The sequence below is a fragment of the Camelina sativa genome, chromosome 13 (assembly GCF_030686135.1).
Source record: "Camelina sativa cultivar CO46 ecotype springtype chromosome 13, ASM3068613v1".
Lineage (NCBI taxonomy): Eukaryota > Viridiplantae > Streptophyta > Magnoliopsida > Brassicales > Brassicaceae > Camelina > Camelina sativa.
This window is the reverse complement of record NC_141892.1, coordinates 2,199,315-2,226,163: the sequence shown is the minus strand read 5'-3', so window position 1 is coordinate 2,226,163 and position 26,849 is coordinate 2,199,315. Positions and strand designations below refer to the sequence as shown.

At 36.7% G+C, this 26,849-nt stretch overlaps 11 protein-coding genes and 1 non-coding gene across 15 annotated transcripts; 4 read left to right on the top strand and 8 right to left on the bottom strand.

The window, feature by feature from the left end:
* The first annotated feature begins 1,512 nt into the window (after window positions 1-1,512).
* LOC147929128 (uncharacterized) lies at window positions 1,513-2,840 on the top strand. The gene is made up of 2 exons (XM_087482360.1): window positions 1,513-1,925; window positions 2,261-2,840. Exons 1-2 carry the CDS (start codon window positions 1,513-1,515, stop codon window positions 2,838-2,840), a joined length of 993 nt encoding a protein of 330 aa, XP_087338486.1.
* A 305-nt stretch (window positions 2,841-3,145) lies between these two features.
* On the top strand, window positions 3,146-5,041 carry LOC104734600 (uncharacterized). The gene is made up of 4 exons (XM_010454205.3): window positions 3,146-3,462; window positions 3,949-4,012; window positions 4,486-4,674; window positions 4,780-5,041. The coding sequence occupies exons 1-4, from the start codon at window positions 3,322-3,324 to the stop codon at window positions 4,794-4,796; spliced, it is 411 nt and encodes a 136-aa protein (XP_010452507.1). The 5' UTR covers window positions 3,146-3,321; the 3' UTR covers window positions 4,797-5,041.
* LOC104734599 (uncharacterized) lies at window positions 5,032-6,273 on the bottom strand. The gene is made up of 2 exons (XM_010454203.3): window positions 5,278-6,273; window positions 5,032-5,189 (listed from the first exon to the last, which is right to left on the bottom strand). The coding sequence occupies exons 1-2, from the start codon at window positions 5,633-5,635 to the stop codon at window positions 5,173-5,175; spliced, it is 375 nt and encodes a 124-aa protein (XP_010452505.1). The 5' UTR covers window positions 5,636-6,273; the 3' UTR covers window positions 5,032-5,172.
* A 153-nt stretch (window positions 6,274-6,426) lies between these two features.
* On the bottom strand, window positions 6,427-7,060 carry LOC104734598 (uncharacterized). Its single transcript, XM_010454202.3, has one exon. The coding sequence runs from the start codon at window positions 7,058-7,060 to the stop codon at window positions 6,533-6,535; it is 528 nt and encodes a 175-aa protein (XP_010452504.1). The 3' UTR covers window positions 6,427-6,532.
* Window positions 7,061-7,157: 97 nt separating this feature from the next.
* On the bottom strand, window positions 7,158-7,229 carry TRNAD-GUC (transfer RNA aspartic acid (anticodon GUC)). Its single transcript has one exon. It is a non-coding gene; the product is annotated as a tRNA-Asp (tRNA).
* A 159-nt stretch (window positions 7,230-7,388) lies between these two features.
* LOC104734597 (rop guanine nucleotide exchange factor 5) lies at window positions 7,389-10,080 on the bottom strand. The gene is made up of 7 exons (XM_010454201.3): window positions 9,557-10,080; window positions 9,363-9,479; window positions 9,111-9,265; window positions 8,954-9,028; window positions 8,574-8,864; window positions 8,137-8,505; window positions 7,389-8,051 (listed from the first exon to the last, which is right to left on the bottom strand). The coding sequence occupies exons 1-7, from the start codon at window positions 9,864-9,866 to the stop codon at window positions 7,518-7,520; spliced, it is 1,851 nt and encodes a 616-aa protein (XP_010452503.2). The 5' UTR covers window positions 9,867-10,080; the 3' UTR covers window positions 7,389-7,517.
* Window positions 10,081-12,513: 2,433 nt separating this feature from the next.
* Window positions 12,514-15,913, top strand: LOC104734596 (guanylyl cyclase 1). 2 transcript variants are annotated; one of them, XM_010454199.3, is made up of 10 exons: window positions 12,514-12,868; window positions 13,308-13,541; window positions 13,675-13,799; window positions 13,918-14,029; window positions 14,157-14,231; window positions 14,331-14,419; window positions 14,672-14,733; window positions 14,985-15,057; window positions 15,402-15,477; window positions 15,583-15,913. In XM_010454199.3, exons 2-10 carry the CDS (start codon window positions 13,365-13,367, stop codon window positions 15,619-15,621), a joined length of 828 nt encoding a protein of 275 aa, XP_010452501.2. In that variant the 5' UTR covers window positions 12,514-12,868; window positions 13,308-13,364; the 3' UTR covers window positions 15,622-15,913. The 2 variants fall into 2 exon arrangements, with proteins under 2 accessions (XP_010452501.2, XP_010452502.2); XM_010454200.3 differs by having other exon boundaries at window positions 12,866-13,036.
* A 12-nt stretch (window positions 15,914-15,925) lies between these two features.
* On the top strand, window positions 15,926-18,286 carry LOC104734595 (deoxyhypusine synthase). Of its 2 annotated transcripts, none has more exons than XM_087481794.1 (7): window positions 15,926-16,388; window positions 16,502-16,672; window positions 16,784-17,002; window positions 17,117-17,203; window positions 17,305-17,410; window positions 17,691-17,926; window positions 18,020-18,286. In XM_087481794.1, exons 1-7 carry the CDS (start codon window positions 16,194-16,196, stop codon window positions 18,107-18,109), a joined length of 1,104 nt encoding a protein of 367 aa, XP_087337920.1. In that variant the 5' UTR covers window positions 15,926-16,193; the 3' UTR covers window positions 18,110-18,286. The 2 variants fall into 2 exon arrangements, with proteins under 2 accessions (XP_087337920.1, XP_087337921.1); XM_087481795.1 differs by having other exon boundaries at window positions 16,076-16,388; window positions 16,506-16,672.
* A 141-nt stretch (window positions 18,287-18,427) lies between these two features.
* Window positions 18,428-19,063, bottom strand: LOC104737856 (RING-H2 finger protein ATL54-like). Its single transcript, XM_010458112.3, has one exon. It carries the CDS (start codon window positions 19,046-19,048, stop codon window positions 18,572-18,574), a length of 477 nt encoding a protein of 158 aa, XP_010456414.1. The 5' UTR covers window positions 19,049-19,063; the 3' UTR covers window positions 18,428-18,571.
* A 1,935-nt stretch (window positions 19,064-20,998) lies between these two features.
* Window positions 20,999-22,769, bottom strand: LOC104734594 (UDP-glycosyltransferase 76C5). 2 transcript variants are annotated; one of them, XM_087481793.1, is made up of 2 exons: window positions 22,239-22,769; window positions 20,999-22,029 (listed from the first exon to the last, which is right to left on the bottom strand). In XM_087481793.1, exons 1-2 carry the CDS (start codon window positions 22,726-22,728, stop codon window positions 21,140-21,142), a joined length of 1,380 nt encoding a protein of 459 aa, XP_087337919.1. In that variant the 5' UTR covers window positions 22,729-22,769; the 3' UTR covers window positions 20,999-21,139. The 2 variants fall into 2 exon arrangements, with proteins under 2 accessions (XP_087337919.1, XP_010452499.1); XM_010454197.2 differs by having other exon boundaries at window positions 20,999-22,017; window positions 22,239-22,728.
* Window positions 22,770-22,841: 72 nt separating this feature from the next.
* On the bottom strand, window positions 22,842-25,403 carry LOC104734593 (UDP-glycosyltransferase 76C1). Its single transcript, XM_010454194.3, has 2 exons — window positions 24,085-25,403; window positions 22,842-23,973 (listed from the first exon to the last, which is right to left on the bottom strand). Exons 1-2 carry the CDS (start codon window positions 24,569-24,571, stop codon window positions 23,087-23,089), a joined length of 1,374 nt encoding a protein of 457 aa, XP_010452496.2. The 5' UTR covers window positions 24,572-25,403; the 3' UTR covers window positions 22,842-23,086.
* Window positions 24,761-26,747, bottom strand: LOC104734592 (UDP-glycosyltransferase 76C2). The gene is made up of 2 exons (XM_010454193.2): window positions 26,070-26,747; window positions 24,761-25,710 (listed from the first exon to the last, which is right to left on the bottom strand). Exons 1-2 carry the CDS (start codon window positions 26,563-26,565, stop codon window positions 24,833-24,835), a joined length of 1,374 nt encoding a protein of 457 aa, XP_010452495.1. The 5' UTR covers window positions 26,566-26,747; the 3' UTR covers window positions 24,761-24,832.
* Window positions 26,748-26,849: the final 102 nt, after the last annotated feature.

Here is a 26,849-nt window from a genome sequence, read left to right as displayed (position 1 = left end):
TTACAGCTTGCTTTGCGTGCGACCTCTCTTTTTTTTTTCTTTTTTTTTTTGGGGAATAAATCATCAGATCTATTCTGATCTGATTATGTCTTTACTTCACCGTCAAAAAACTATGCAGATATGTACTTGACTGAGATCCGGAATAATTTCCGGTAAAAATATCAAATGCACCATATTTTACAGGTTAAAACATGCACCAAATGTCAATAGAAAGAGACAAAAATATCAATTATATATGTCGCTGGTAAATATCAATATCATCATAAATGTCTACGAAGAATATATAAATGGGAAAGAAATTCCATATGTAATATGAGAAAATGTGATTTTATAAATATATCTCATAAGATTTTAGATTTGACCATCTTTGATGTTTCTTATAAGTCGTGTATGTGTATAATAATATAGCATTCTCCTTTCTTGTAAACCGCATCAAGGGCATAACATTTGTCTCCCTGTCCAACATTATCCATAAAAAGATCGAACATTAACTCCATATCTCTCCTACATAATCTGCAATAATTGTTTTTTTATTAAATGAATAAATAGGTTAATATTCTACATTTTGAGGTGTCTATATGAATAAAACCTTTACTCCATACTCCATAATAATGTAATTGAAACTTATAAGTCTTTAGAATAAAAGTAAAAAGAGATATGCTACACGTTCAAGAATAATACTAAGTCGATATTGAGTCACATGATCGAATTTCTTATGTAGTATTTTTTTTTTTTTAAAGTGAAGAAGATAGAGATTGTCGTAGTCAGTGTACCATGCCAAAAAAGATCAATAGCAAAAAAAAACACGAGAATTCTTATTTTGTTGAATAAAGGAAGCAGGTGAAGAACAGTTATTGATATAATCCGCTCAAGGCAGTTATTGATATAATCCGCTCTTATGACGCAGTGTCAGGACAGGAAATTAACTTTTCTAAATCCTCGATAATGTTTGGTACCGATGTCCCATCCCTTATACGACAAGAGATCAAATCCATAATAAGGATATCATAAGAAGGTGACATGGGAACTTATCTGGACTTCCCGGAGAAAATTCATGGGTCAAAAGCACAAGTCTTTGCATTTGTGAGGGATAGACTCCATAAAAAGGTAAACTTATGGACCTCAAAATTCCTTTCTAAGGGAGGAAAGGAAGTCCTGATAAAATCAGTGGCGCAGGCAATTCCGACATACGTAATGTTGTGTTATCTCTTACCAAAAGCAGTATGTTCAAAATTAAGCAGTGCTATTGCCAACTTCTGGTGGAGTAATAAAGCTGAAAGTAAAGGGTTACATTGGATCTCATGGGATCAGATATGTAATGACCTAACGGAAGGAGGACTAGGCTTCCGAACATTAGAAGAGTTTAATCTTGCCCTGTTGGCAAAGCAGCTATAGAGACTTCTGCGATACCCAGATTCTCTTCTCAGTCGAGTACTCAAAGGACGATACTACCGCTATTGCAACCCACTAGAAGTACAAGTATCAAATAGACCATCTTACGGATGGAGGAGCATGTTGGCAGCCAAATCTGTCTTATCGTATGGAATCCGGAAGACCATCAGCTTAGGGTTCAACACATTTATTTGGACAGAACCATGGATTCCAGATTCACCAGCTCGAACACCACAAGGGCTGACAAATGAGAGAGACCCTATGATTTGTGTTAACACTCTCATTGATTTTAACACTAAACAATGGAAACTGGAGCGTCTACGGGAACTCTTCCCTCCAAAAGAAATTACCCTTATATTGGGGATCAAACCGAGTCTAAAAGTCTCGAAAGACGGTTACTCCTGGACTTTGACAAAGTCAGGAAACTATACTGTTAAGTCTGGATACGGAGCCGCGAGAGCTATCTCTCGCCCTGATAGTGACCTCCTTGTTCAGGGTCCTAGTGTTACGACACTTAAGGCGCAAGCATGGAAGTTAAAAACATCACGAAAGCTGAAGCATTTCGTGTGGCAATGTGTAACTGGATGTTTGGTTGTATGCCAACGTCTACATTTTCGCCATATTGGCAGAGAGAAGGGCTGCCCTAGATGTGGAGAAGAGGAGGAAACTATCAACCATATGTTATTTGAATGCCCCCAGCATACCAGGTGTGGGACCTATCGACTATACCTTCTCATCCTATGGTGTTCCCTTCACATTCCCTATATAGTAACATTGACTACCTATATGGGAGAGATAGAGACTTGAGTTACCTCTAAGAACAATTGAGACCATTCCCTTGGATAATGTGGTACATTTGGAAGGCTAGAAACAAAAAAGTGTTTGAGAACATCTCTGAACACCCGCAATACACTTTGGAGAAAGCCATCAAAGACGAGGAGGTATGGAGAAGAACCAACACTAGAGTTATAGCGCATGGGACAGTTGAAGCAAGTAGTCATCCGATCCCACTTCCAGAGGACACCATTATTTGTTTCATTGATGGATCTTGGCACTCGAACATGGATAGGAGCGGACATGGCTGGATCGCGTCCATTGGGAATAGGACTTTACATTTGGGGTTAAAAGATTCAAGGAGAAGCCTTTCTCCTTTGCATGCAGAGCTAGATACCCTCATTTGGGCAATAGAATGCCTACTGAATTTGGGTTTAGATAGAGCACTTTTTGCAACGGATTGTGCGGACCTACTAAAGATGACGTCCAATATAGAAGATTGGCCAAATTTCTCATCGGAATTGCAGAATTTTCAGCACTTTAGAGATCGTTTTGTCAATTTTAGCTTAAGGCATATTCCCAGAGAAGGAAATTTCCGTACGGACAAACTTGCGAAATGTGCAAGAATACGAGGTTTCTGGTTTTCCCATGTAAGTACATCGGTTCTTACTTGACTCTCTCACGAAGAGAGTCTCTTCCAATAATTTAATATATATGGTTATTTTGGCAAAAAAAAAAAGGAAGCAGGTGAAGAACTTATCCAAATGACAAAAGAGAGTGAGAGAGAGTGAATTTAAATTGGAAAGAGTACAAAAGTAGTAAACGCAAAGTTTATCCACAGCATCTATAAGAGAAGACACGTGGAAGTGAGAAGAGAGCTGAAGACGGCGGCAGAGCCACGTGGGGATCACGTGAACCCATCTCCTTCTCCATCAGAAGAAGTTGGTTGGTTATATATAAACAGACCGTTGGGGCGTTAGGGCAAAATACCAAAAACTACGAAATCATCATATCCATCAAACACACACTTATCATTATCTAATTCAACAACTCAAACATCTCCATCTCTCTCTCTCTCTCTCTCTCTCTCTCTCTCTCTCTCTCTTAAAAGCTCCCATTATTATATTAAAAACACTAATTAGTTAACACATATCAATGGACATCGTCAAGAAAACCAAAGCTGGTTCGTCATCATCATCGTCTTCGACTTCATTTGATCATCTGTTTGGTCCGAAAGGATCAGCCAGCTCTGCTTCTTCTTGCTCAACTATACTCGACTCCATATTCCCTCCTCCGGTAAAACATAATTTACACAAACATATTTAGATATGTACATATCGTTATATATGTATATGCATGTATGTATATGTTGAATGTTAATTAGTATATACATGTTCGATGATCTTTCGCTTAAAAAAAAAAAAAAATCTTTCACTTAATGAACATATATATAGCCATTGTGTAACGAATTTCGTCAAAATCAGTTGTAATTTTGTTGAATTTTACATAATTCATAAACTCCAAGAAATCTAAATGGTGAACTATCATGTATACGGATTTTGTGTTACTTTTTTGGGAACAGATAAGGCTTACAACAAAGTCATAAAGAATTTTCCTAACTAGCTACACGACAAGTACGCATAGAAACTATCAGAACCATGCATGTATCTTCTTAATTATGGGTGCATATACATATATAACTAAATATGTATGTGGTATGTATATACAGTTTTATTATTATTATAAAGTTTGTAGTTAATGTGAAGTCATTTCACAATGTAGGTAGCAAGGAAGAAGGGAAGCCACACTGCTCCTGAATCCCAAGGCAGCATCTCTCAACCCACTGGTATTTATATTAACACCTTTTCTTTTTTTTTTGTAAGATATTTTAAAATTTTTGAAAATATAATTAAAAATCTTAATGTGTATTGATAATTTAGTAACCTTAGAAGAAGGAGAAACATATTTCCAGTTTGTCTATTTTATTTTAAGTAGCATACATATTGTTCTAATTTCCCTGAATAAGATCAATCTCAAGCATTTCGTCTAGATGTTTTTGTTACTTTTTTATTGGTCATTGTCTAGATCAAACAATTTGATCAATATTTTAAATGTAAAAACATTTTCTTATAGAGAAATTTGATGTAATAAAAAGAAGTTATTTTTTAAAAACATGTTTTACAAAAGTATTGGTTGCGATAATTATTTCTGAAAATTATCTACCCCTTTTTTGTTTCTTTTTCTTCAAAAGTCAAAGAGTAAGAAGATGTTGATGATATGGTTTTTTTTTCTTCTTTATTTTGGTGTGTGTTTCAAAAGATGAGAGAAGCAGCCATGAAAAGAGAGAAGCTTCCTATTTCAGCTCCTCCATTTACTACGGAGGCCAGCAACACTACTCACCTCCACGAACCGATGGCTCGTCATCCACTTCTCCATCTCATGAGTCCAAAGAAACTGATAATCGCACTGACCCAACCCCCTCAACTTCCAGAGGAAATTGGTGGAAAGGTACTCACCAATTTCTTAATCATAGCTTAACTAGCTTAGTAATCTTAATTAATAATTATTCTCGTATAACTCTCACTCATTGATGGATTTTTCTCATTAATGCAGGTTCTTTGTATTACTGAGATCAACCTAACTAGTCGTACACTTGAGTTCCTCAACGGCCATATGTATCAATTGCATTAATATCTGTAACTTAATTTGCAGTGTGATCTTCGGGTTTTGTTTATAAGTTCTTCATCTTTTATCTTTTGTAATCTCATATGTTGGGGGGTTGATAGTTATAAGAGGGATGTTAATGGACCGCATCTATGACTAATGTATCGCATACAACAAGTAATTAAAATACTCAAAACCGTCTCAGTAGCAAGTCATATCATTTCATGATCAATCACCGTTTTGATCCAAATTTTTATTGAAACTACAAGTCATACACATGTGAACGTGTGACAGCAATTTAGATTGGTTTTGAAGATCACGTATACTGCTCGGTCTGCTGCTTCAAGGCAGAGTATAAGCTGCATGAGAACAAGTAACGAACACTTGATAAGCAAAATTGCATCTGCAATGAAATAGGAAAGTTACAACAAGCTTTTATATCATTACCTCCACACTTGTATCCAATGGGACGACTAGCGATGTTGCAACGTTTAGGAATTGTCATTGAGATCTCTGGCTTTGCTCCAGAGCTCCTAGCTGTGGAAGAAAGCATGACAGCGCAAAGGCATTTCGGGTTCTTTCCCATCTCTCTCACTCGAGCACAGCAAGTTGGAGACACTTTTGCAGATGTGTCTTGTGAAGCCATTGCACAAGGAGCCAGCTTGATGGCTTCTCTATCTGGGGGATTTCGCCCGCATTCTCCAGCTGCATCAACCATGGTTCTAAGGCTGTAGATGCAGAGAACTAGGAATAAAATGCGAGATAAAACATGGGTTCCCATTTTAAAGAAGACTAGATTATGCATATACTACTTGTGTAACCTGACACATTTATAGCAACTGAAATGGCATTTCCGGAGGATTTGGCAGGATAAAATAATCCACATAGAAATAGTGGAAGAAGCACTAAAAGAGCATAGTAATTACTTCACCTAATCAGCCGCATTAAGGGCTTCAAAGTGCAAAGTTATTATAAACTAAAGTAAGGTCAATAACCCTTAGTCTCTATTCTAACCATTTGAACCTTTGAGAAAGCAAAGAGGTGGTTTTACATGACAAACCAATAGCACAAACCAAAGGATAACTTCAAAATGGCCTTATGAGCTTATCTATTTCTAACAACCACTTGTGTAACACCAGTAGTATTATGAGCCTTTAGTGAGAACAAGATCAATGACCACCACATGAGATTCTTTTTCTTCAGTCCCCAAAGATATTTACGCATACGATTCAGCTGAAGTAGTACCGGAGCCAAGTGGGATAGTATGACAGAGAGGAAACCAATCAATCAGCTTAATGAGAGGACACAAAACTAGAAACAAGAAAAGTTTTTCTCTTTTTCATGTCTCGACTCGAAGGAGGGTGAAAACTTTTCCTTTGTACAGTAAGTCAGTAACTCTGCTTTATCAATAATCCAAGAGAATCGATCAAACCAAACAAGCATCAGAATCCAGCATATAATATCACACACCCATTTCCTTGGATCGAATCAGTTTGAATCCACCAGTTAATATTCCAGATAAAAACACACATGTGCCTAACTCAGACATCAAAACTTAAATCAGAAGCCAAAACCAAAAGATTTACAAGAACCATATCAAGCATAAGAATCATTCTCATTTCCCCCATCACATCATCATACAAACATACATAAATCCTAACTGTATCAAATTCATGGAATTAAAAAAAAAAAATCCATGTTTCTAACGAGTAAAAGCATATAACATAAGAGACACATAGATAAAAAGTGCAGAAGGGACCAGAATCAGAAGCGGGACAACAGCAGCATAAGTATGACCACTAGCACCACAACCCAAAGTCCCAAGCTTGATCTGAACAACATTAATCAAAGCCAACATGAGAAACCCACATCCACAAACCGATCCCAAACCGGAGATAACCATCCCAAATCTAAGAGCCGTCTTGTTGACATAGTACACCACAGGATCGATCCGAGCAGAGAAGTGAAAAGAAGAAGCTATGTTGAGCCTCATGGCCTGTTTGAGACCTAGAGCTATGAGACTCGAGAAAAGGAACGAAGCGAAGGAGTAGACATGGAAGGCGACGAGATTCTCAGCCATACGAGTTGTAGGGACGCAATTAGGGTCGGTTACGAGGCTGTTGTTTGGATCGGTTGGGTTCCAAGCTAATCCGATGAATACGGCGAGGGTGAAGAGAGAGTTCACGTTGACGATTCCGTCTAGAGCTGTTATGTGAATACTCGTCGTCATGTTTCTCTCCGACAGATCCGGCGAATCAGAGAGATTCTCGCAGAGAGAGAGAATGAAATTAAAAGGAGGCAAAAAAAACAAAGATGAAAAAAACAATCGCCGTTGCCGGGGATCGAACCCGGGTCACCCGCGTGACAGGCGGGAATACTTACCACTATACTACAACGACTTTGTTGTTATACGCTACCTAAAGGCAAATCATATATTAAAACCGTTAATCTTTTGTTTTTGTTAAAGTTGTTAACCAACCCATAAATTGGTAAACCAACCAGAATAGATTTGGTGAGTGTGTTTGTTACGGCTACTTCCATTTTTAAATCTGATGTGGTTTGCAAAAGTAGACACTTTACCATTTGAAATAAGACAAACTACAAGTAAATAATATCAAACAAATCAAATCCATGTCTGCATAAATTATACACTCCTCTCTATTGAGTTACTAAAAGAGGAAAAGGTCTTAAGAGACTGTGTACTTTGGAGGACCTTTTTGATGTACTGATGTTGAGTTTCTTTTCTTCTCTTCTTCACCTTCTTTGCTGATCTGGTTCATCACAGCTGTATCTGAACTATCTGAAGGACTCACGCATATTTTCAGTTTCGATTCCATGCCAAGATAATTGTTCAAGACTCTTCTTACTCCAAATCCTCGAGAAGGAAGGAGACCTTTCTCACTGACTTTGTTAGTGTCCTTGCTGGAGTAAGGTGTCCTCCTCTCTCCTTTCTTGGGGCTAATCAATGAAGGTGAGAAGCCTGGTGTTGTTGAGAAGCTTGTTCTGTATGGAGTTCCTGATGCAGATATTAGATAAGGGATTGGTACCACTTTCTTGTGAGCTATAATGCTGCTGACCGTTGGATTTGACAACAGATTGTTATCCTCGGATTGTTTTGTTAAGTCATCCACGTAGAGTAAATCATCGATTCGTGCTACGATGTTTGATGCTAAGCTCTCAACTGACCTCGAGTAGCTTTCAAGAATTGATTTCCCAATATCCTGAAAAATTCAAAAGGACAGTATATAAGTAAGAACAAGCAAAGCCACTTTATAATGTAGACAGAGATAATGACTGGTTTTGTACCTTGTTCCATTGAATCTTGCTAATGTCTAGAGAAGTCTGGGTTAGAGATGGAAACCGTTGCTTCAAGCAACGTAAGAGAGTTTCAGATCTCTCCACAAGTAATCCCCTTTTGTCACCAGCAGCCATACGTTCTTTGACCATATCCCATGATAACCTTGGAGTAGAGCCTGAAGTAGTATTGTTGTTGTTGACTCCTAGTTTTGTTTCTACTCTTCTGCGCCAAACATATATCGAAGCTTCCACACGGTTTGCGATATCAAGAGCAATATGCTCAGAGGACAGATCAAGGCAGTCAAGTAGACACTCAGCAGAAAACTTCTCAGATGTTATGTACTTGTAAATAACATCCCCAAGGCAGGATCTACCGTTCTGCACCATAAGTTTAATGTCAGAATGAAGATTGTTAAATAAGGATGCTCTGAATGAAAGATACAGACCTTTGGAAGGGTTTCAAGGTATGATTCGGGAACATCCATTTCGGTTAAAACAAGGCTGTTAATTGCCATTGCAGCTTTAAGTATCTGCGTTGCACATTCCCTCTTGTGATTCAATTCTGTTCTTGCTTCTTCAGTAAGACCATTAGGTGCTAAACGAGGGACAGGCAACCACCATTTCTCCTCTTGACGCTGAATCTTTCTGCGGAAAGAAGCTGAGCCATCGTTTTCCGAAGCTACAATCCCTTGATCAACATACCAGAACTCGGTTTTCTTGAAACTCGCCAATATATTCTATTGCAAAAGAAAATTGGATCAGAGATAAAAAAAAAAGGTTTCACTTGAGAGGACCATTTGGATAAGAAAGGTTGAGTGAAACTCACGAGAAGCATATTGTCTAGTTTACGAAGAGCAGGGAGGTTGATAAAAAGATCAAATCTTGGTCGACAAGTCATGACCTGAAGAAGAAGATCCACAAATTGAATCATTTAAAACTCCAGTTAATGCAATTGCAATAGTTTACAAAATAAAACACTTTACCTCAGACTTTTTGCCGTCTTGGTAAGTTTGTGTTGAAGGTGTTAACTCAACGATGTGATCACTAACACTAAGTATCCACTCCATTTCTCTTCCCCACATATCCTTCTTTTCCCTCGGAAGCGGCTCTAATCTCCATAGTTGCCCAAATATCGTAGCTAAAACAAGAAACATTTATTTCAACACTCTGAAGTATTTTGAGTTCAAGCATTTTTAACAAACAAACACAAGCTAGTCTTTTTTTTTCTAACTTACCACAGAGATTGGTGATAGCGTTGGAGATGGCTAAAGCCGTACAGACGCCTTTACCAGAACCTGACATATCTTCACCAAGCAACAACTTTGCAAATCTCTCCTTCATCATATCCACATCTAATTCAAAATCAGATCAACAAATTCAAAATTCTGAAAAGCAAAAAAAGTTTCAATTTTTATTTTGTCTAGCTAACCTGTAATAGTCATCTCTTTCCCTTTAAAACCAGAATCGTCGTGAAGGGTCGAATTCGTATGATCTAATTTAACATTCTCCTTAGAATTCTTTCGAAATGAAGCTTTTCTAATAGGCCAACCAAGAATCTGCGACGGTGGTGGCGGAGAAGACGAAGCGACGGTGGTGCCGCCAGAGGAGGAGGAGGAGCTCTCCCAGCTGGTAGTGCTTCTCTCCTTTGACTCTGTTGTTACTACATCTTCCACCACCGAGTGAGTCAAACTGCTTCTTTTCTTATCGATCCCTGCGCAGCTCTTCACTAAACTCTCCATTTTTTTTTCAAATACCAAAAATTCGAAACTTTGGAACCTGGTTTCTTTAGATAACGCTATAAAGGTATAACAAGATGATGGCTTTTGTAAGGGGAAAAGGTCAGAAAATTTGAAAAAAATCGACTGATTTAAAAGTTCTCTGTTTCCTTCTCGTTGAGTCACGAGCAGAGATAGATAGATAGAGAGAGAGAGAGTGAGGTGTAATAATATATTTTGACTTTTTAATTCGAAACATTAAATTATCATTTTGGCGGACAAATTTTCTCGGATGGTTTAGAAGAAGATTACGGTTATGCCCATTGTGTTTAAATCAAGGATTTAAGTAATTTTACCACAAATAGGATTTGGTGTGTTTATTAATCATGAGGCACTAAATTAGTTAATTAAAATGAGACAGGTGAACTGACATATTAATTGATATCTTAAAAATAAATTTAATTTGTTTTTCGTTAAAGAAGATGACCAATATTCAGAATTACAGTAATGGTTCTAAGGGTTTAATATAAATTTGAATTTTCAGTTCTAGATTTATTGAACCATGTGTGAAAGCAAATAACTAAACCAAGATTATTAAATGCAGAGTAGAAAAAAATAATTAAAAACAGGAGACATTCTTCTTGAAGATTACCAAAAATCGAATGTGACATAGGCCGCCAATATGAAGATTTAGGAGTTGAAAAATGATAATTAAGTGAGATTTAAATGCAGTCAAATTTTTTCTTAGTTGTTAGTAGAAAATAATGCAAAGGGGTAAAGTGAATGGCATTTCCGTTAATATGGATGTTTGTAGTATGCAATATAGTAATTATATGATGATTTCATTCAAACGTATGGTCCCATTTGCTAATCGTTTGTAAAGTTCGTAGCCGTTTTAAGGCCTCTCCCTCAAAGTAGGCATAGCTTAATGACTTATGAGATCCATATGACTAATTTAATCATATTAAGTTATGAACATTCTTTAATTTGAAAATATAGTATTTTTTAGCTGAATGAAATGATTGTTTTAATAAATCACATCAAACAATTCTCAAAATTTTGAACTTCAATAAAGCAAGGTACTATTCATCACTAGTAAAAAATAAAGTAAAACGTATTCATAACAAGTAGTATGGAAGAATATAAATTCGAATTGTTATTTTAACAGCATAAACGGCCGGGATGTGGTTATCTAAAAATTCAAATAAATTTGTATGTGTATATTACTTTCACTTTTACCAAAGTAACAATTTGACTTTTTTGGACACACAAGTCTCGTAAATCTTTTCAATTTCCAAAATGCTGTAATTTTTAATTTGAAGGTTTTGATAACGATCTATTTATATTTTTATTATAGATACTTGCGTGTTTGTTCCACGTCCCGCCTTGTACATTCAATGTGGGTTTTCAAACTCTAAGTTCTTTTTGTTTTTAGTCCTACTTTATTAGTTGCTGCTGCTTATACACCTTTATAGAATTCATGATTGAAATATTCTTCTCTATATAATTTGAAAATCTCTTGAGAGGTTTGAAATAAAAGTAAATTGACCGACCATATATATATTTTTTTATTTTTATCTTGATAGAGAGTTTGGGGACCAACATATTTTGGTATTGTCTAGTTTAGCTCCGTGCTTTCTTATTCCCCAATCATGAATCCATGTACCGTCTCTCCTCGTTCTCTCGTCTTATCCCATTTTGGTCCTTGAATGATTATGTGTTGTGTGTTACCGCTAAGTGTTAAGATAATAAGATCTAAAGAAACATGCAAACCTCATGTGGGTCTGTGATATGCTTTCATATATATGTGGGCAAGGGCGGATCTAGGTTAGCTTACACCGGGGCAGTTGCCACCCCTAAAGTTTTGAAATCCTTAAAGACTTTGTAAGGAATTTATTTAGGTGTCCCCAATAAAAATCTCTATTGCCCCTTTTAACTTTGTATCTTCCAGGTAATTCACAGATTCACCTCAACAAAAAAAAATGAAATTTTAAATCCAAATATAGATAATTTAATACAACAAAAACTAAAATAAAATATTTTCTTCTTAGTTTATTAAATTTTTGTTTATATAAAATATAAAATATTTCTATAATTTTATTTATAAAAATCCAAATATTAGATTTTTATTTATATTTTATACAATATATTTATTTTATTAATAGAAATTGTCCCCTATAAAAAAACTCCTAGATAATGTAGGATAATATTTCTAAATATAGATTGATAAATTACTATGTTGATTATCTAAACCAATATGATTTACACCACCATATGTCTAACTCCGACCCATAAAATATGTTCAGTACTACAGTTTACCCATGATAAAGACAATCATCAGTTCATAAGAAGAGAGGAATAGCTATGGACTTAAGATTGGTTGAACTGCCATATTATCATCTTAATATTGGTAACCGAATACAAGTACATTCAACAGAAATAACATCTGAATGTTTATAAAAATATTTTATATAAACGAAAAATCTATATATATATATATATGTTTTTTGTTTTTGAACAAACTACGAAAAATCTATATTAAGTTTGCAAAAAAAACGTTTGATCGGACAAAGTTCTTTCATCAAATCATGTATTGGACATGATGATATGTCTCAAGAAATCAAAATTAAAATTTGGAAACGTGATTAAATTGGGCAAGCAACTATTGAACGGGGTTGAAGTTGAAGAAGGATGAATAAAGAACAAAGACAAGTCCAACCAACAAACCCAAAAAAAAAAAGATTGAAATTAGAACACGATCTCAGGATTCGTCACTATCCAAAGAAAAAGAAAAAAAAAAAACACACGAGAAACTCTCGTGAAGATATGTATACATACAGCTCTGTCTTCTTCTTTATCCAAATCATTATTTTTCCAGAAAAACTGAGCTCAATTATCTTCCTTGTTTCCTTTTTTATTCTTCCTCGAAAAGCCTAAGCTACACGCGTCAATCACACGCCGTAGATCCCCAGAGTCTCTCTCTCTCTCTCTCGCTCTCGTTGTCTCTCTTGCAGCTTAAGCAAAAGGTATATTCTTTTTCTTCCCCCCCCCCCTCTCGGCTCCAATCATATTGGTTGGTTACAATCCTGACGAACAAGCCGATCGCAGATTTCTCGATTTTAGGTGTTGGGGTTTGATTGGGTTTAGTCGTCGTTTAGATTCGTTATCTATTTCAGCGTCATTGGCTCGCAAGTGTGAGACTTTCTTGTGCCACCGGAGAGATTTAAGCTTTATTGATAAACAACAAAACTGGGGTTTTTTGGATTTTTCGTTGTCGAAGAAAAAGTCATTGTTTTTAGGGATTTGAAGTAGCTTCAGTTTCGGATTTTTCGCTTTGATTGCTAAACGAATATATGAGCTTCTTCTTTCTTTTTTTTTTTTTTGCTGGATTTAAAGCTCTTTGTGTTGTTTTATTCTTCCTCGTTTTTTTGATGAATGATTTCTTCCATTCTGTTGTATGTTCAGGTCTATTATCCAAGCCATTCTCAGAATCCACAGGAAGAAAGTTGCTGCTGGTCATTCATGTGGCCTCTTTGTTTTCTCCTTAACAAGCTTTTGAGAGTTGAAGAGAGGAATCAGGGGAGATCACAAGGTCATGGAGGTTCGACTTCTGCTAACTACTGCCAATTCGATGGTCATCCCTTGCTGAGTAATGGAAAGTACACAGATGCAGGGTTGCCATCCTCTTCCCACTTTGAGGTAACCACCGATCGTTACTCTTTTTTTTTTTTCTTTTTTGTCTTAGTCTCTCTACGTTTTTAGTGGACATTCAATTTAGGAACTCTATTTTTGCTGCTACTTATCTTCTGCTGGCCCTTTATATTGCTATTAGGTCCCTCATGTACATCAGTTAGCTTCTTGGGATTGTGGTCTCGCTTGTGTTCTCATGGTTCTCAGAGCAAGTGGCATTGCAAGTTGCACTCTTGAGGATTTGGCTGAGATTTGCTCCACAAATAGGTCTGTTTATACATCAATAGATGTTCATCAGCAGTGTTATCCCATTATGTGCCATGTTTTCTTCTTAAAGATGATAACATTTGGTACGATACTTATCAACTTTTGACATTTCCTGCAGCATTTGGACTGTAGATCTCGCATATCTACTCCATAAGTTCTGTGTGGAATTTTCCTATTACACAATTACATTTGGAGCAAACCCGAATTATTCCATAGAGGAATTTTACAAGGTATCTCTATACTATAGATGGCAAAGACCTCGAAATTGTTGATGCTTTTCCAAACTTCTGAGCATGCCTGATTTTTCTTCTAAGTGGAAAACGTTCATGATGTTTATTTTTGGCAATCATGTTACAGGAGCAGCTCCCTGAAGATCTGGTGCGTGTGGATTTGCTCTTCAGGAAAGCACATGAATCTGGCATTATTATACAGGTAACACTGTTTGACCAAACGTTTCTACTTGCTCTTCAAAATAAGTGCTGGCTGCTATTTTTTGGAAATCAAATTCAATCAACCTCTTCGTTTTTGCAGTGCAGATCAGTTAGTACCCATGAGATTTCTTGTTTGCTATTGTCGGGGAACTATATTGCCATTGCGTTAGTCGACCAGGACAAGCTAAGGTTGGTATCTCTTTCTCCTCATAGATTCCCTATAGTTAGATGATCCCTTCATCGACAAAGTTTGGTTGGATGTGTGCAGCAGCTTCTTTCATGTTCTTCACAAAACTTGCTCACTGACATATCTGGGCATTTTTGCTAGAATATCATTCTCTCTTGTTTAAGTGTTTATGTGCCTTTCTTGTTTCAAGTGTTTGTGCAAGAACTATGATAAGTAAATTGCATAGTGTTCATGCTAGTTTTTGACTGTTGCAGCAAGTCTTGGCTGGAGGAAATGATTGTCGCTGGTCTTCATACTAGCAATTCCTGCTACACTGGTGAGAATTGTCCCCTAGCCTTTAGACTCTGTGTTCTTCTCTTCCAAAATGGGAACCCCAGTTTTCACATCCTTGACTTTATTATGTTGATAATCTCTGTTATAATCGTTTGAACTCTGGAAACTTACGAAACCAAGATCCGACAAAAGGATAATTCTTTAACTAACAAAAGTCAAAAGCTTAAAACTTCCCGCTCAAACGGTACAGATTAAATGTTCTAAATTTCTTACACCTGTTTGTTTCCAATATAGGTCACTATATCGTGATATGTGGCTATGACGCTATTAGGGATGAGTTCGAGATCAGAGATCCCGCCAGTTCCAAGTAACTTCTTGTTATATCTAATTGCTTGAATACTTGCATATAGGTCCCCTCCTACATTTCCCTGAGATACTAAAATTGTTTGCATGTTCATATTTTAGTGTAAACACTGAAAATGTTTGAGGAATATTTAAAAGATAAGCACTATGGAAAAATGTGTTCTTTGTTAGTGTGTTGGTTTATACTAAAGATTTCATCACATATATAGTCTATTTAGATGCGAGTTTTGATTACTATTGAGGAAGAGACCTTTGAAAAGCAAGGAAGAACACTTAAACCATCATCTTGGGACGTGCGAATTGCCATTACTCAGTACTAGTAAGAATTTACAGAGAAATTTCTTGCAGGATACATGAGAGGATCTCGTCAAAATGCCTGGAGAATGCCCGGAAATCGTTTGGCACAGATGAAGATCTTCTCCTGGTAATCTGCAATCTATAAGGGAACATGAGTTGTTGATTTTGGCTTGTGTAATGGCCCCTGTTGTTCATGTATTGCTTTTTTTTTTTTTTTTTTGGATTTTTGCAGATAAACTTGGAGAATATCAGGAACCAGAACAAATTTTAGAACAGTTCTCATCATCATCAAATCAATTCTGTATCAGAATGAAACCTGAGTGTTTTTCCCCTAGAAAGAACATTAGGTGAAAAGTATACGTCTATACATAAACGTCTTTTGCAAAAGAAGAAGAAGATATATATACATATATATACATATATGTACATGGATCATGAATCAACTCAGTATAGGCTTAACATTTTATCAGATTGTTTATGTTTTGTGAGCAGTTATATATTTACTTGCTTGTACAAATTGGTTTCTCGAAAATTTATAAGATTATAAAGGTTTGATTGGTTCAGTTCAAGTGTTCGAGTGATTTTGATTTCACTTCAATGGAAAATAATCAGAGTAAAATCGAACCGAAACCTATACCAGACTTGATCGCGTCGTACCTTGAAATTTTGATTCGAATTTTATTAAACCGAGTTTAGTTAGATTCGGACCGAACCCAACATATGTTGTCAGCAAAAAGATTCGTTTGAAGATGGTCATCTTTTATTCCGTTTAATCTAGAACCCTAGAACACCCCCAAAAACCCTTCCAGATCCAGCGAAATCGATTTTGGTCTTGGAGCAAAGATGGAGGATCGTGTTTTCTCTTCGGTTCACTCAACGGTTTTCAAAGAATCCGAATCGCTAGAAGGGAAGTGTGACAAAATCGAAGGATACGATTTCAATGAGGGAGTAAATTACCCAAAGCTTATGCGATCCATGCTCACCACTGGCTTTCAAGCCTCAAATCTCGGCGAAGCTATTGACGTCGTCAATCAAATGGTTTTTTATTTGCTCCCTTCAATTCTCGATTTAACCTAAAATAAAGTTTTCTCCTTTTTTAATTCGTTTTGCGTGAATTAGTTATTAACAGAGGGTTTGAATTGTTATTGAAGCTAGACTGGAGACTGGCTGATGAAACCACAGTAGCTGAAGACTGTAGTGAAGAGGAGAAAGACCCATCTTATAGAGAGTCTGTGAAATGTAAAATCTTTCTTGGTTTCACTTCGAATCTTGTTTCATCTGGTGTTAGAGACACTATTCGATATCTTGTTCAGCATCATATGGTTAGTGGTAACACTGTTTATAGATGTTAAATTATCCGGCTTTAGTTTGATTAGCTTAGATTTCTGTCTTTTAGTTGTTTGGTTCTAATGCTTTTTTTTTTGTTTTTGCAGGTTGATGTTATAGTCACTACAACTGGTGGCGTAGAGGAAGATCTCATCAAATGCCTTGCACCTACATTTAAAGGTGATTTCTCTCTACCTGGCGCTTATCTACGGTCTAAGGGATTGAACCGAATTGGGAACTTGCTGGTTCCTAATGATAACTACTGCAAGTTTGAGGATTGGATCATTCCCATCTTTGACGAGATGTTGAAGGAACAGAAAGAAGAGGTATTACTCAAATCTTTTTTCATTCTATATCAAAGAGGAAGATTAGATTTTGCTTTCTCTCTTGTATCATAACTTTGTTTATGAATTTTTCTTTCTCTGGATTTTTCCTTTTAGAATGTGTTGTGGACACCTTCTAAACTGTTAGCACGACTTGGAAAAGAAATAAACAATGAGAGTTCATACCTTTATTGGGCATACAAGGTAACCAAATTTTGTTACCCTTCCTAGTATTTTAGGCATCCTGTTAGGTAAGGAACTCAGGGATTAATTTTTTCTGCCTCTTGTGGTTGGTGTATATGTAGATGAATATTCCAGTATTCTGCCCGGGGTTAACAGATGGCTCTCTTGGCGATATGCTGTATTTTCACTCCTTTCGTACCTCTGGCCTTGTCATTGATGTAGTGCAAGGTACTTCTTTCACTCAATGAGGCAGGCAATGTCATAGAGTTTTCATGTTAGTCTAGTGCAAGACTATTGTAAGTAGCAGTAAATTGTAGCTTTTTCAGTTCAGTAACAGACGTTACAGTTACTTGATAGCTAAAGCTTTAATCGGAAGCTAGGAGAATTAGGGCAATATGGTTTTGTGTTTGGAGATGGGTCAAGACTCTTGTCTCTAGAGTTAGAGAATCTTATCATAATGTTTCATGGTGGATTGTAAGAAATTGGTTAATGTTTTATATACACACAGATATCAGGGCTATGAATAGTGAAGCTGTCCATGCAAGTCCAAGAAAGACAGGGATGATAATCCTTGGAGGGGGCATACCGAAGCACCACATATGTAATGCCAATATGATGCGTAACGGTGCAGATTACGCCGTGTTCATAAACACCGGGCAGGAATTTGATGGGAGCGACTCGGGTGCACGCCCTGATGAAGCCGTATCTTGGGGTAAAATAAGGGGATCTGCTAAAACCGTGAAGGTCGGATTCAAGCCTGCCTTCTTATTTCTTCACAACCTAACTAAGTTCTCTCGCTCAATGGTTCTGAGTATGATATTGGATCGTTTCTTGCAGGTGTACTGTGATGCTACCATAGCTTTCCCTTTGTTGGTGGCCGAAACATTTGCCACAAAGAGAGAACAAACCTGTGAGTCTAAAACGTAAAGAACTGACTGTCGTTTAGGCCAGTAAAACACTCCACATTGATGAAATAGTACCCATAAAACACTGTGGCTGTGACCCAAATTGTCGCCTTGCAGAATGTACTTTATTGTTTGCTCTGATTTTAAAATGATTAAGATTGTCTTTGATTGATTAAACACACAAGAGTTTTGTGGTCAATGATCCTTTGCCTTTAAACAATATCAACATCAACAATGTATTGTGGTTCTGTGACATGTTCATGCCCAATTTATGGGAAACGCAGAAAGATGATTTCTTGGAATCTTTTAAAGCATCTACGATTAAAAACAAATATGGTAATTGTAGTAGAACACACTAAAAACTTTAATATTGAAAAAAAGAAGTGATTTTTATGACCCCAAAAAAAAGTACTAGCCAAAGATTATATAAGAAGAGAGAAAAAGGACACAAATTATATGAAAACAGTGTTAACAACGCAATACCTCATACTCCTACACCATTATTGATCAATGTCACTTCACCTCTATAAACCGAGCTACGACAAATTGGACAATCCTGACTCTGTCTTAGCCAAGAAAAAATGCAATTCATGTGAAAACTATGATTGCACTTGGATAAACAAACCACCACTTTATCATCATCAGCATCAACCTTCTTCAAATCCTCAAGACATATAGGACAACACAATTCCACGTCCACAACTATCTCTTTAATCATCGCATCAATCTGCCGCAGACACATTGGCGGTTGCGGTTGCGACAGCGGTAGAGGCGGTTGCCGTCTTTGGAATCTAAGATTAGTTCCACGAGAATGATCATCATTAACGGTTGCATACATGGCAACGATGCCATACAAAACGAAGACAATGATCATAAGAGTGAAGTCTTCATGTAGGTGACGATGATCATGAGTATTGTTTTCAATAGAGGCGGGCGATGGTGACGGCGGAAAAGATCGCATGATTATGTGAGTGGAGTAGTTAGCTTTAAAGAAATGGGGCAAATAATTTTTGTTATCTTAAAGGTCTTGTGTTAGTTAGCTTTGTGTGTTGCAAGATCTCATTAGCAAGAAAATAGGAAACTAAATTGCACCAATATAGGAAGACTTTGATAAGTATTCAAATTCACATATCCATTTAAGCGTGTAATTAGTAGTAGTAGATTCACATATCCATTTAAGCGTGTAATTTTTCAAGTGAGGTTAAACATAGTCATAGGAAGACTATTTACTACCTAGATTAAACTTAAGCCAAGCCCTCTAATCAAAAACCCTAGAAGATAATAAAATCCCATATTTTTCTTTGAAACAAGTTGAGACATATGAACCAAAAGAAAACGTTTTATTGCAACAATACCAAACACAACTGAAAAAAAAACTGATCAACTGAAAAAAAAAAAAAATCACAAAAAAAAAACCGTTTTATAGCTTGAAAGATGATATATAGTCGATCAAATGTTGTAACGATCGATATGCAGAACCTTTTGGTTTAAGAGATCTTCCTACATTCTCCTTAAGAAGTTCCATCCTCTCTCGGATTACTTCTCCTTCAGTTCCCAACAATTATCTTATCGCTCCTTCGATCACATTCTTCTCAATCCGACCCTCTAGATGCATCCCAACCATCCATACGTCACTAACAAAGCTTGCATTTGACAATTGGTCCCATTGAAAAGGCAAACAGATCATAGGGAATAAATTTCTAATCTTAAATATAGAAAAATTAATTTTGTTATAAAAAAATTTTAATTCTAATACTTAAAAAAGCAGATAATACTAATTCTAATTTTAATGAATTAAAACTTTGAATGGTAAATGTACATAGTGATGCAAAAACAAGTTAGATTTATAGAATTTCTAACAATTATGGCTCCAATTGGTGACCAGTATTTAGGAAAAGAATGATGATGAATATTACATTCCTTTTTATTCCACAATTTTTTTACCATTTGAAAGTAATTTTTTTTCCTCTACATTCTTCTACATTCTTCAAAAAATAAGGAACAATAGAACAAAAACGTTACTCTCCAAAATTGATGAGGAACAAATGGAACAAAAAAAAGAACAAATATAAAATTTCGTTTTTTATTTTAAAATAAATAAAAAAAAATTTTATTAACAATATTTAAATTCGTAATAAAAGAATTTTTATATTTCACAATGTATTGACAGAAAAAAATATTTCTGATATGAATTTCATGTTAAGCTAATTTTAAGGCTCTATTTGAAAACTGTATGAATAGTAAAATAAATTTATGGACTCATATTTATATCGTAAATAAAAACTAAAAATATTTTAAGTTACTTTTAAAATTTAATTGTAGGTAAAATTAATTATTAATATTTAATATGACATATCTTAAATTTAATTTAAAAAAATTATTTTGAAATCAAATGTAAAATTCATTATATATACATTACAATAATATTAATATTATCATTCAAATTTATTTATTTAATATTTAATATTTTTAAAAATATTTTTATTGTTTGGTTACCATTTACTATTTTGTTCTTTTTCTGCAGATTTTTTTTTCATTTCTCAAAAACTGTTTATTCCATTATGCATTGTTCTTTTTGTTCATTTTCTTTTTGTTCTTCTAATGATTATCAGTAAGAAACCAGTTGGATTTGGTGCAAAAACCTATATAAATATAAATAATGGTGCAAAAACCAGTTGGATTTGTGGAATGTCTAACTTTTAAGACTCGATCTAAAATCCGGTCCGAATCTCGATATTTTATAGACAGACGACACTAGTGATGATAGATGTGTGTGTTTTGTTGTTTAGGATTAGGACTCGTAGCTAACGGCTACTTTTTAAATTAATGACTCAACAAATTTCCTTTTTTTAATTAACTCTGTTTTTACTTTTCTCTTAATTGTTGTTTACTTTTCTTTTCTTCACTTAGGTTACGAGAAAGTTCCTTTTTTCCACACAAAAAAATATAAACAAAATTGCAAAACACAAAGGAACAAATTTCTGATACAAACAAAAAAAAATTATCAGATGCAAATTTAAAATAAAAACAAATTAACGCAACACGTAAACGACTAGATAAATGATATATGATCAATCAAATTTTGTAAAGATTGATTTGCTGAACCGTTTTGTTCAAACGATCTTCCTACTTTTTCCTTAAGAAGTTGTATCCTCTCTCGGATGGCTTCTCCTTCGGTTTCCAACATTAATCTCCTTATCGCTCTCTCAATCTCATTCCTCTCGACCCGACCCTCTAGATGTATCCCGACCATCCACACATCGCTAACAAATCTTGCGTTTAGCCACTGGTCCCAACGAAAAGGCAAACAAATCATAGGGACGGCTTCACAAACACTCTCAACGGTCGAGCTCCAACCATTATGTGTCAAGAATCCCCCAATGGCTCGATGCTTTAGAACGTCTTGTTGCGGAGCCCATTTCACTATCTTTCCCTTCTCGTTAAGCCTTTCCATGATCTCTTCAGGGATTGTCTCGATCCATTCCGTGCCACGGACTGAACCAACCCGTACGACCAACAAGAAGGGCTGGTCGCTGTTTCTTAGACCCCAAACAATCTCCATTAACTCTGATTCGCTGATGGTCACGATGCTCCCGAGACTCACGTAAATCACGGATTTGTCTTCTTGTTTGTCTAACCATGGGATACAAGTCTCGTCCGGTGTGGACAAGCTACTAGACGAGGCTGGAAAGTGGCTGTGAGAAGGCCCTATCGCAAAGATCGGAATTTCAAAATCTTCACGTGCCTGACTCAGTGAGTCTTGGTCCAACTCTTCACATGACATGAATATAAGACCTGAAGACGCCTTTGTCATTTTCAAAACCTTGTCCAAGAACGGATCTAGTAGCTCCGTTTCCACATCAAGAATCCGTGAAACATCCTTCTTTAGAAGCGGCCAAAACTCCTGAACTCTATCTTCCTGTTCTGAATCTGCAAGCAAAACTATATGTTCTCTTTTACAAGATATCAAAATACCATCTTATTTTCTAATTATACGTTCTTTTTTACATGATATCACGTTATTTTATTTACTACTTAGATATATTCACTAACCATGGTCTATTGTTTTCATGATGGCACGTAGATATATTCACTAGATAAAATAAAAAATTGTTAGATATATATTAGACTGTAAAGTAAGAAGACAATACCTTGTAATGGAAGATACATTTCACGCCGAAGCTTAGGAAGAACAAAATGGTTCCGAAAGAAGGAGACTTGATATGTATTAAGGACCAATCTCGGGAGTTTCAAACTCTGAGCAAGGGGTTGTGCGAACATCCATCCAGAATCATCGATCAAACAGCTAATCCTCTGTTTCTCATCCCCTGTTTCTGAATCTAGAGGTTGCAACAGTTTAGTCAAACAGTCACGAAACGGAGACTCACAGTTTCGGTTGAGAAGCGTTATGAGAAGCTTGGTATTGTTAGTTCTTTTCTCTGTTTCTGACAAGCCATCTGGGATCTCTAAGAAGGTGAAGAGAGGGTGGTTCGAAGCTTTCGGAGCGTTGAAGCGCGTGTGGATCACAGTGATGGAGAAACCTCTTGAGTGGAGGATCTTGGCGAGCTGAATCATGGGATTGATGCAGCCTTGCAAGGGAAATGGAAACAGAATCACTCGCAGGCCATTACTCTTCTCCATTGAAGCTTTCGTCTTCTTTTCTTATATTTAGATCCAAACGCAAAAAAAAGAAGATATGATATGGCAGTGAAGTTAGATAACATAAGAAATTAAGTACAGTTGTACACTAAATATTAGGTTAAGGGTCTTAATACCACGCTTATCGATGAATAATAAAGAAAGATCAGATCTGTTTTCTCTCTCGGGAGGAGACAAAATACTTAGCTTTACAACTAAACAAAGCGCATAACTATTAGCTATGCCCCTTACCTAGAGAACAAACACGTGATAAAAGACAACTTACAAAAGCGGCAAATACAAACTAAAGATCGAGATGACGAGTGTATTGTTATTAGAAAATTCACAATAAATTATAAAGCTAGAATGATAATATACGATCAACCAACTCATCTGAAGATCGAGATGACGAGCCTCCTTGTTTAACCGATCTTCTTACTTCATCTCGCAACACTTTGATTCTACCTCGAATCTCATCTCCTTCCGACTCAACCATTAGTCTTGTCACAGCTCTCTCGATTTCTCTTCTCTCTATCCGGCCTTCCAAGTGAATCCCAATCCTCCAAACTTCGCTTATGAATCTCGCGTTTAGCAATTGGTCCCATACAAAAGGCAAGCAGATCATAGGAACTCCTTCGCATATACTCTCTAGCGTCGAGTTCCATCCATTGTGAGTCAAAAACCCACCCGTGGCTCTATGAGCAAGAACATCTAGCTGTGGCGCCCACCTCACTATCTTTCCTTTACCCTCGAGACTTTCCATGAACCCTGAAGGTAACGACTCGATCCAATCTCTGCCACGGACTGAACCAGGCCGGACAACCCACAAGAAGGATTGGTTAGTGTTTCTAAGTCCGCAAGCAATCTCCAAGAAGTCAGACTCGCTGAGACTCGCAATGCTCCCTAAGCTCACGTACATTACTGATCTCGTTTCTTGCTTATCTAACCATGGAACACAGCTCTGGTCTGGTTCGAACAAACTACTAGAAGAAGCTGGGACGTCATGGATATGAAAAGGGCCAATGGGGAATATCGGAAAGCTGAAGACTTTGTGGGACTCATAAAGTGAATCTTGATCAAGCTCTTCGCAGGACAAGACTATGATCCCTGAAGCTGGCTTAGTCGCTTCGAGTATCTTATGCAAGTAAGCATCGAGAGGCTCACTCTGAGCTCTGGTTCCCATAATTCGCGAAAGATCCTTCTTTCGAAGCGGTGGAAACACCGGAACTAGATCCTCTGCTTCGGAATCTGAAACAAGCATTACCAAAATTTCAAGAAACACACACAGAATCGTTTCCTTTTGAATCTTTGACTGATAAAAGAAGAATGATTCTATTATGAGTCTCTCGGAAGCCGTACCTGGTACTGGAAGAAACCCTTCACGGCGAAGCTGAGGAACAAGCAAGTGTCCGAGAAAGAATGAGAATTTATAAGCACAGAGGACAAATCTCGGAAGATTGAAACTCTCAGCCACGGAATGTGTGAAAACCCACCCAGAATCATCGATCAAACAGCTTATTCTCCTTTCCTCTGTTCCTGAATCTGAACTAGGTTTTATGAGTTCAGCCAAACACTCTCGAAACGGGTTCTCGCAATTGTCGTTGAGAAGCGTGAGTTGAAGCAAAACATCACGAGATTGGGTCTCTGCTTCGGACAAGCCGTCGGGGATCTGTAAGAAAGTGAAGAGAGGGTGGTCTGAAGATTTCGGCGCGTTGAAGCGCGTGTGGATGATGGTGATTGAGAAGCCTCTTGTGAAAAGGATCTTTGCTAGCTGAAGCATAGGGTTTATGCAACCCTGTAACGGTAGAGGAAACAGAATCACACGTCTCTCGTTTCTCTTCTCCATTCAAGATTCTTTGTTCGTTCGTTCGTTCTTCCTCTCTCTACAATTTGATTTGGAGAATAGAGAGACAGAGACTATACAATAAGTCAATAAGACAGACACTAGCCTACACACTACCAAATACATAATATATTGGAATATAGACAACCTAGTTAAATCTAAAAATAGTTAATTTTGAATTTTAGATTTTGCTTTAGACAACAAGTTGTTTTCTTTTTGCATATAATAGAATCGTTGAGATATCTTTTAGCAAATATTTCCAACTTACAACAATAGTATATGATTAACCAAAGTCTCAATAGATAGAAAAGATGAGCCTCCTTGTTTAACCGATCTTTCAACCTCGTCTTTCAAAACCTTCATCCTCTCACGAATCTTTTCTCCTTCACTCTCCACCATTAACATCCTCACAGCTTTCTCAATCTCTTTTTTGTCAATCCGACCTTCCAAGTGAATTCCGACATTCCAAACATCGCTCACAAATCTTGAGTTCAGCATTTGATCCCAACCTCCAGGCAAGCAGATCATAGGAACCCCTTCGCATATACTCTCTAGCGTCGAGTTCCAACCATTGTGTGTCAAAAACCCTCCAATGGCTCGATGCGCCAGAACCTCCTGTTGTGGTGCCCATTTCACAATTTTTCCTTTCTCTTCAAGGCTTCTCAGGAGCCCTTCGGAGAGCAGTTCTATCCACTTGGCGCCGAGTACCAAACCAGGTCGTACAACCCACAAGAAAGGCTGTTTGCTATTGCTTAAACCACAAGCAATCTCCAAGAACTCTGTTTCCGTAATGTTCACAACGCTTCCTAGACTCACGTAGATCACGGATTTGTCCTCTTGACTATCTAACCAAGGAATACAAGTCTCGTCTTGTGTGAATAAGCTGCTTGACGAAGCAGAGAAGTAGCTGTGAAACGGACCAATCGCAAAGACCGGAACTTTAAAAATCTCGTTAGATAGAGTCAACGAATCTTTCTCAAGCTCCTCGCAGGACATGTATATGATCCCTGAAGATCTCATAGTCGTTTCGACCACAACATGTAAGAACGGATCTAGTTTCTCTCCGAATTCCCCGAAAACCTTTGAAAGATCTCTCTTTTGAAGCGGCGGGAACTCAATAACAGAGTCCTCTGCTTCCGAATCTAAAACACAAAAAGGCTTAAAACCGTCTTATAATTTTCATAACCACATTAGCGATATTATGTAGTATGTTATTTTCTTGACATGCAATGCTATTTTATTATAAATGACGTCATTTTTATTCGATAACGCGTATTAAAAAAAAAACAAAATACCATTATTATGGTCATACATAAATGCACGTTTTTTTTTTACTTTTTCCTCATTTTTCATTGGATGACATAAATAAACTAGCATAACATTGGGCGACTGCGAAGAGCATTTTAGTCAAAGTAAGCAATTTTATATTTTTAAAAGTTTTCTATCCAAATTATTTACCTTTTTTACTATATAAAAAATAAAGATTTCAAGAAAAATTTACCTGAAACTGGAAGATATCCTTTGGTTCGGATAAGAGGAAGTGTTGGATAAGCATTGAAGAAAGTGGCTTTGAAAGTACAAAGAACCATCCTCGGAAGATTCAAACTCTCTGAAACAGTTTGCGTGAAGAGCCATCCACAGTCATCGATCAAACAACTGACCTTCTCCGATGATGATTCTTTAGATTCTAGTAACACCTTGTTCAAGCAATCACGAAACGGAGACTCGGCGTTAAGGTTGATTTGCGCGAGCAGAGACATAACATTCGAAGTAGGACCATCTTTAATCTGAGCTTCGGACAAGCCATCTTGAATCTGCAAGAAAGTGAAGAGTGGATGGCTCGACGCTTTAGGCGCGTTGAAGCGCGTGTGGATCACAGTGATTGAGAAGCCTCTCGAGTGAAGGATGTTGGCGAGCTGAAGCATAGGGTTTATGCAACCTTGTAACGGAAGAGGGAAGAGAATCACTCTTAGACCATTTCTCTTCTCCTCCTCCATTGAAATTGAAAAGCTCTGCTTTTTTTTTTTTTTTTTGGGGTGTTGTGAAGAATAAAGATGGAAGTTTTATGTACTTTATCGGTTTATCCAATAGTTTGTTTATTCTCAGATATGGAGAATCTATAATGGAGACAAAGCTTTTATTGCTATGTGTGTTTGGTTTTAGAGACCCATTCAACTTTCCACCGGTTTTGTTGACGTTTTTGATTTTAATACTCCTCGTCGGGTCACTATCAGAGATATTGAGTTTTTAATTTTATACTTATTACTTTTTAACAAAAAGT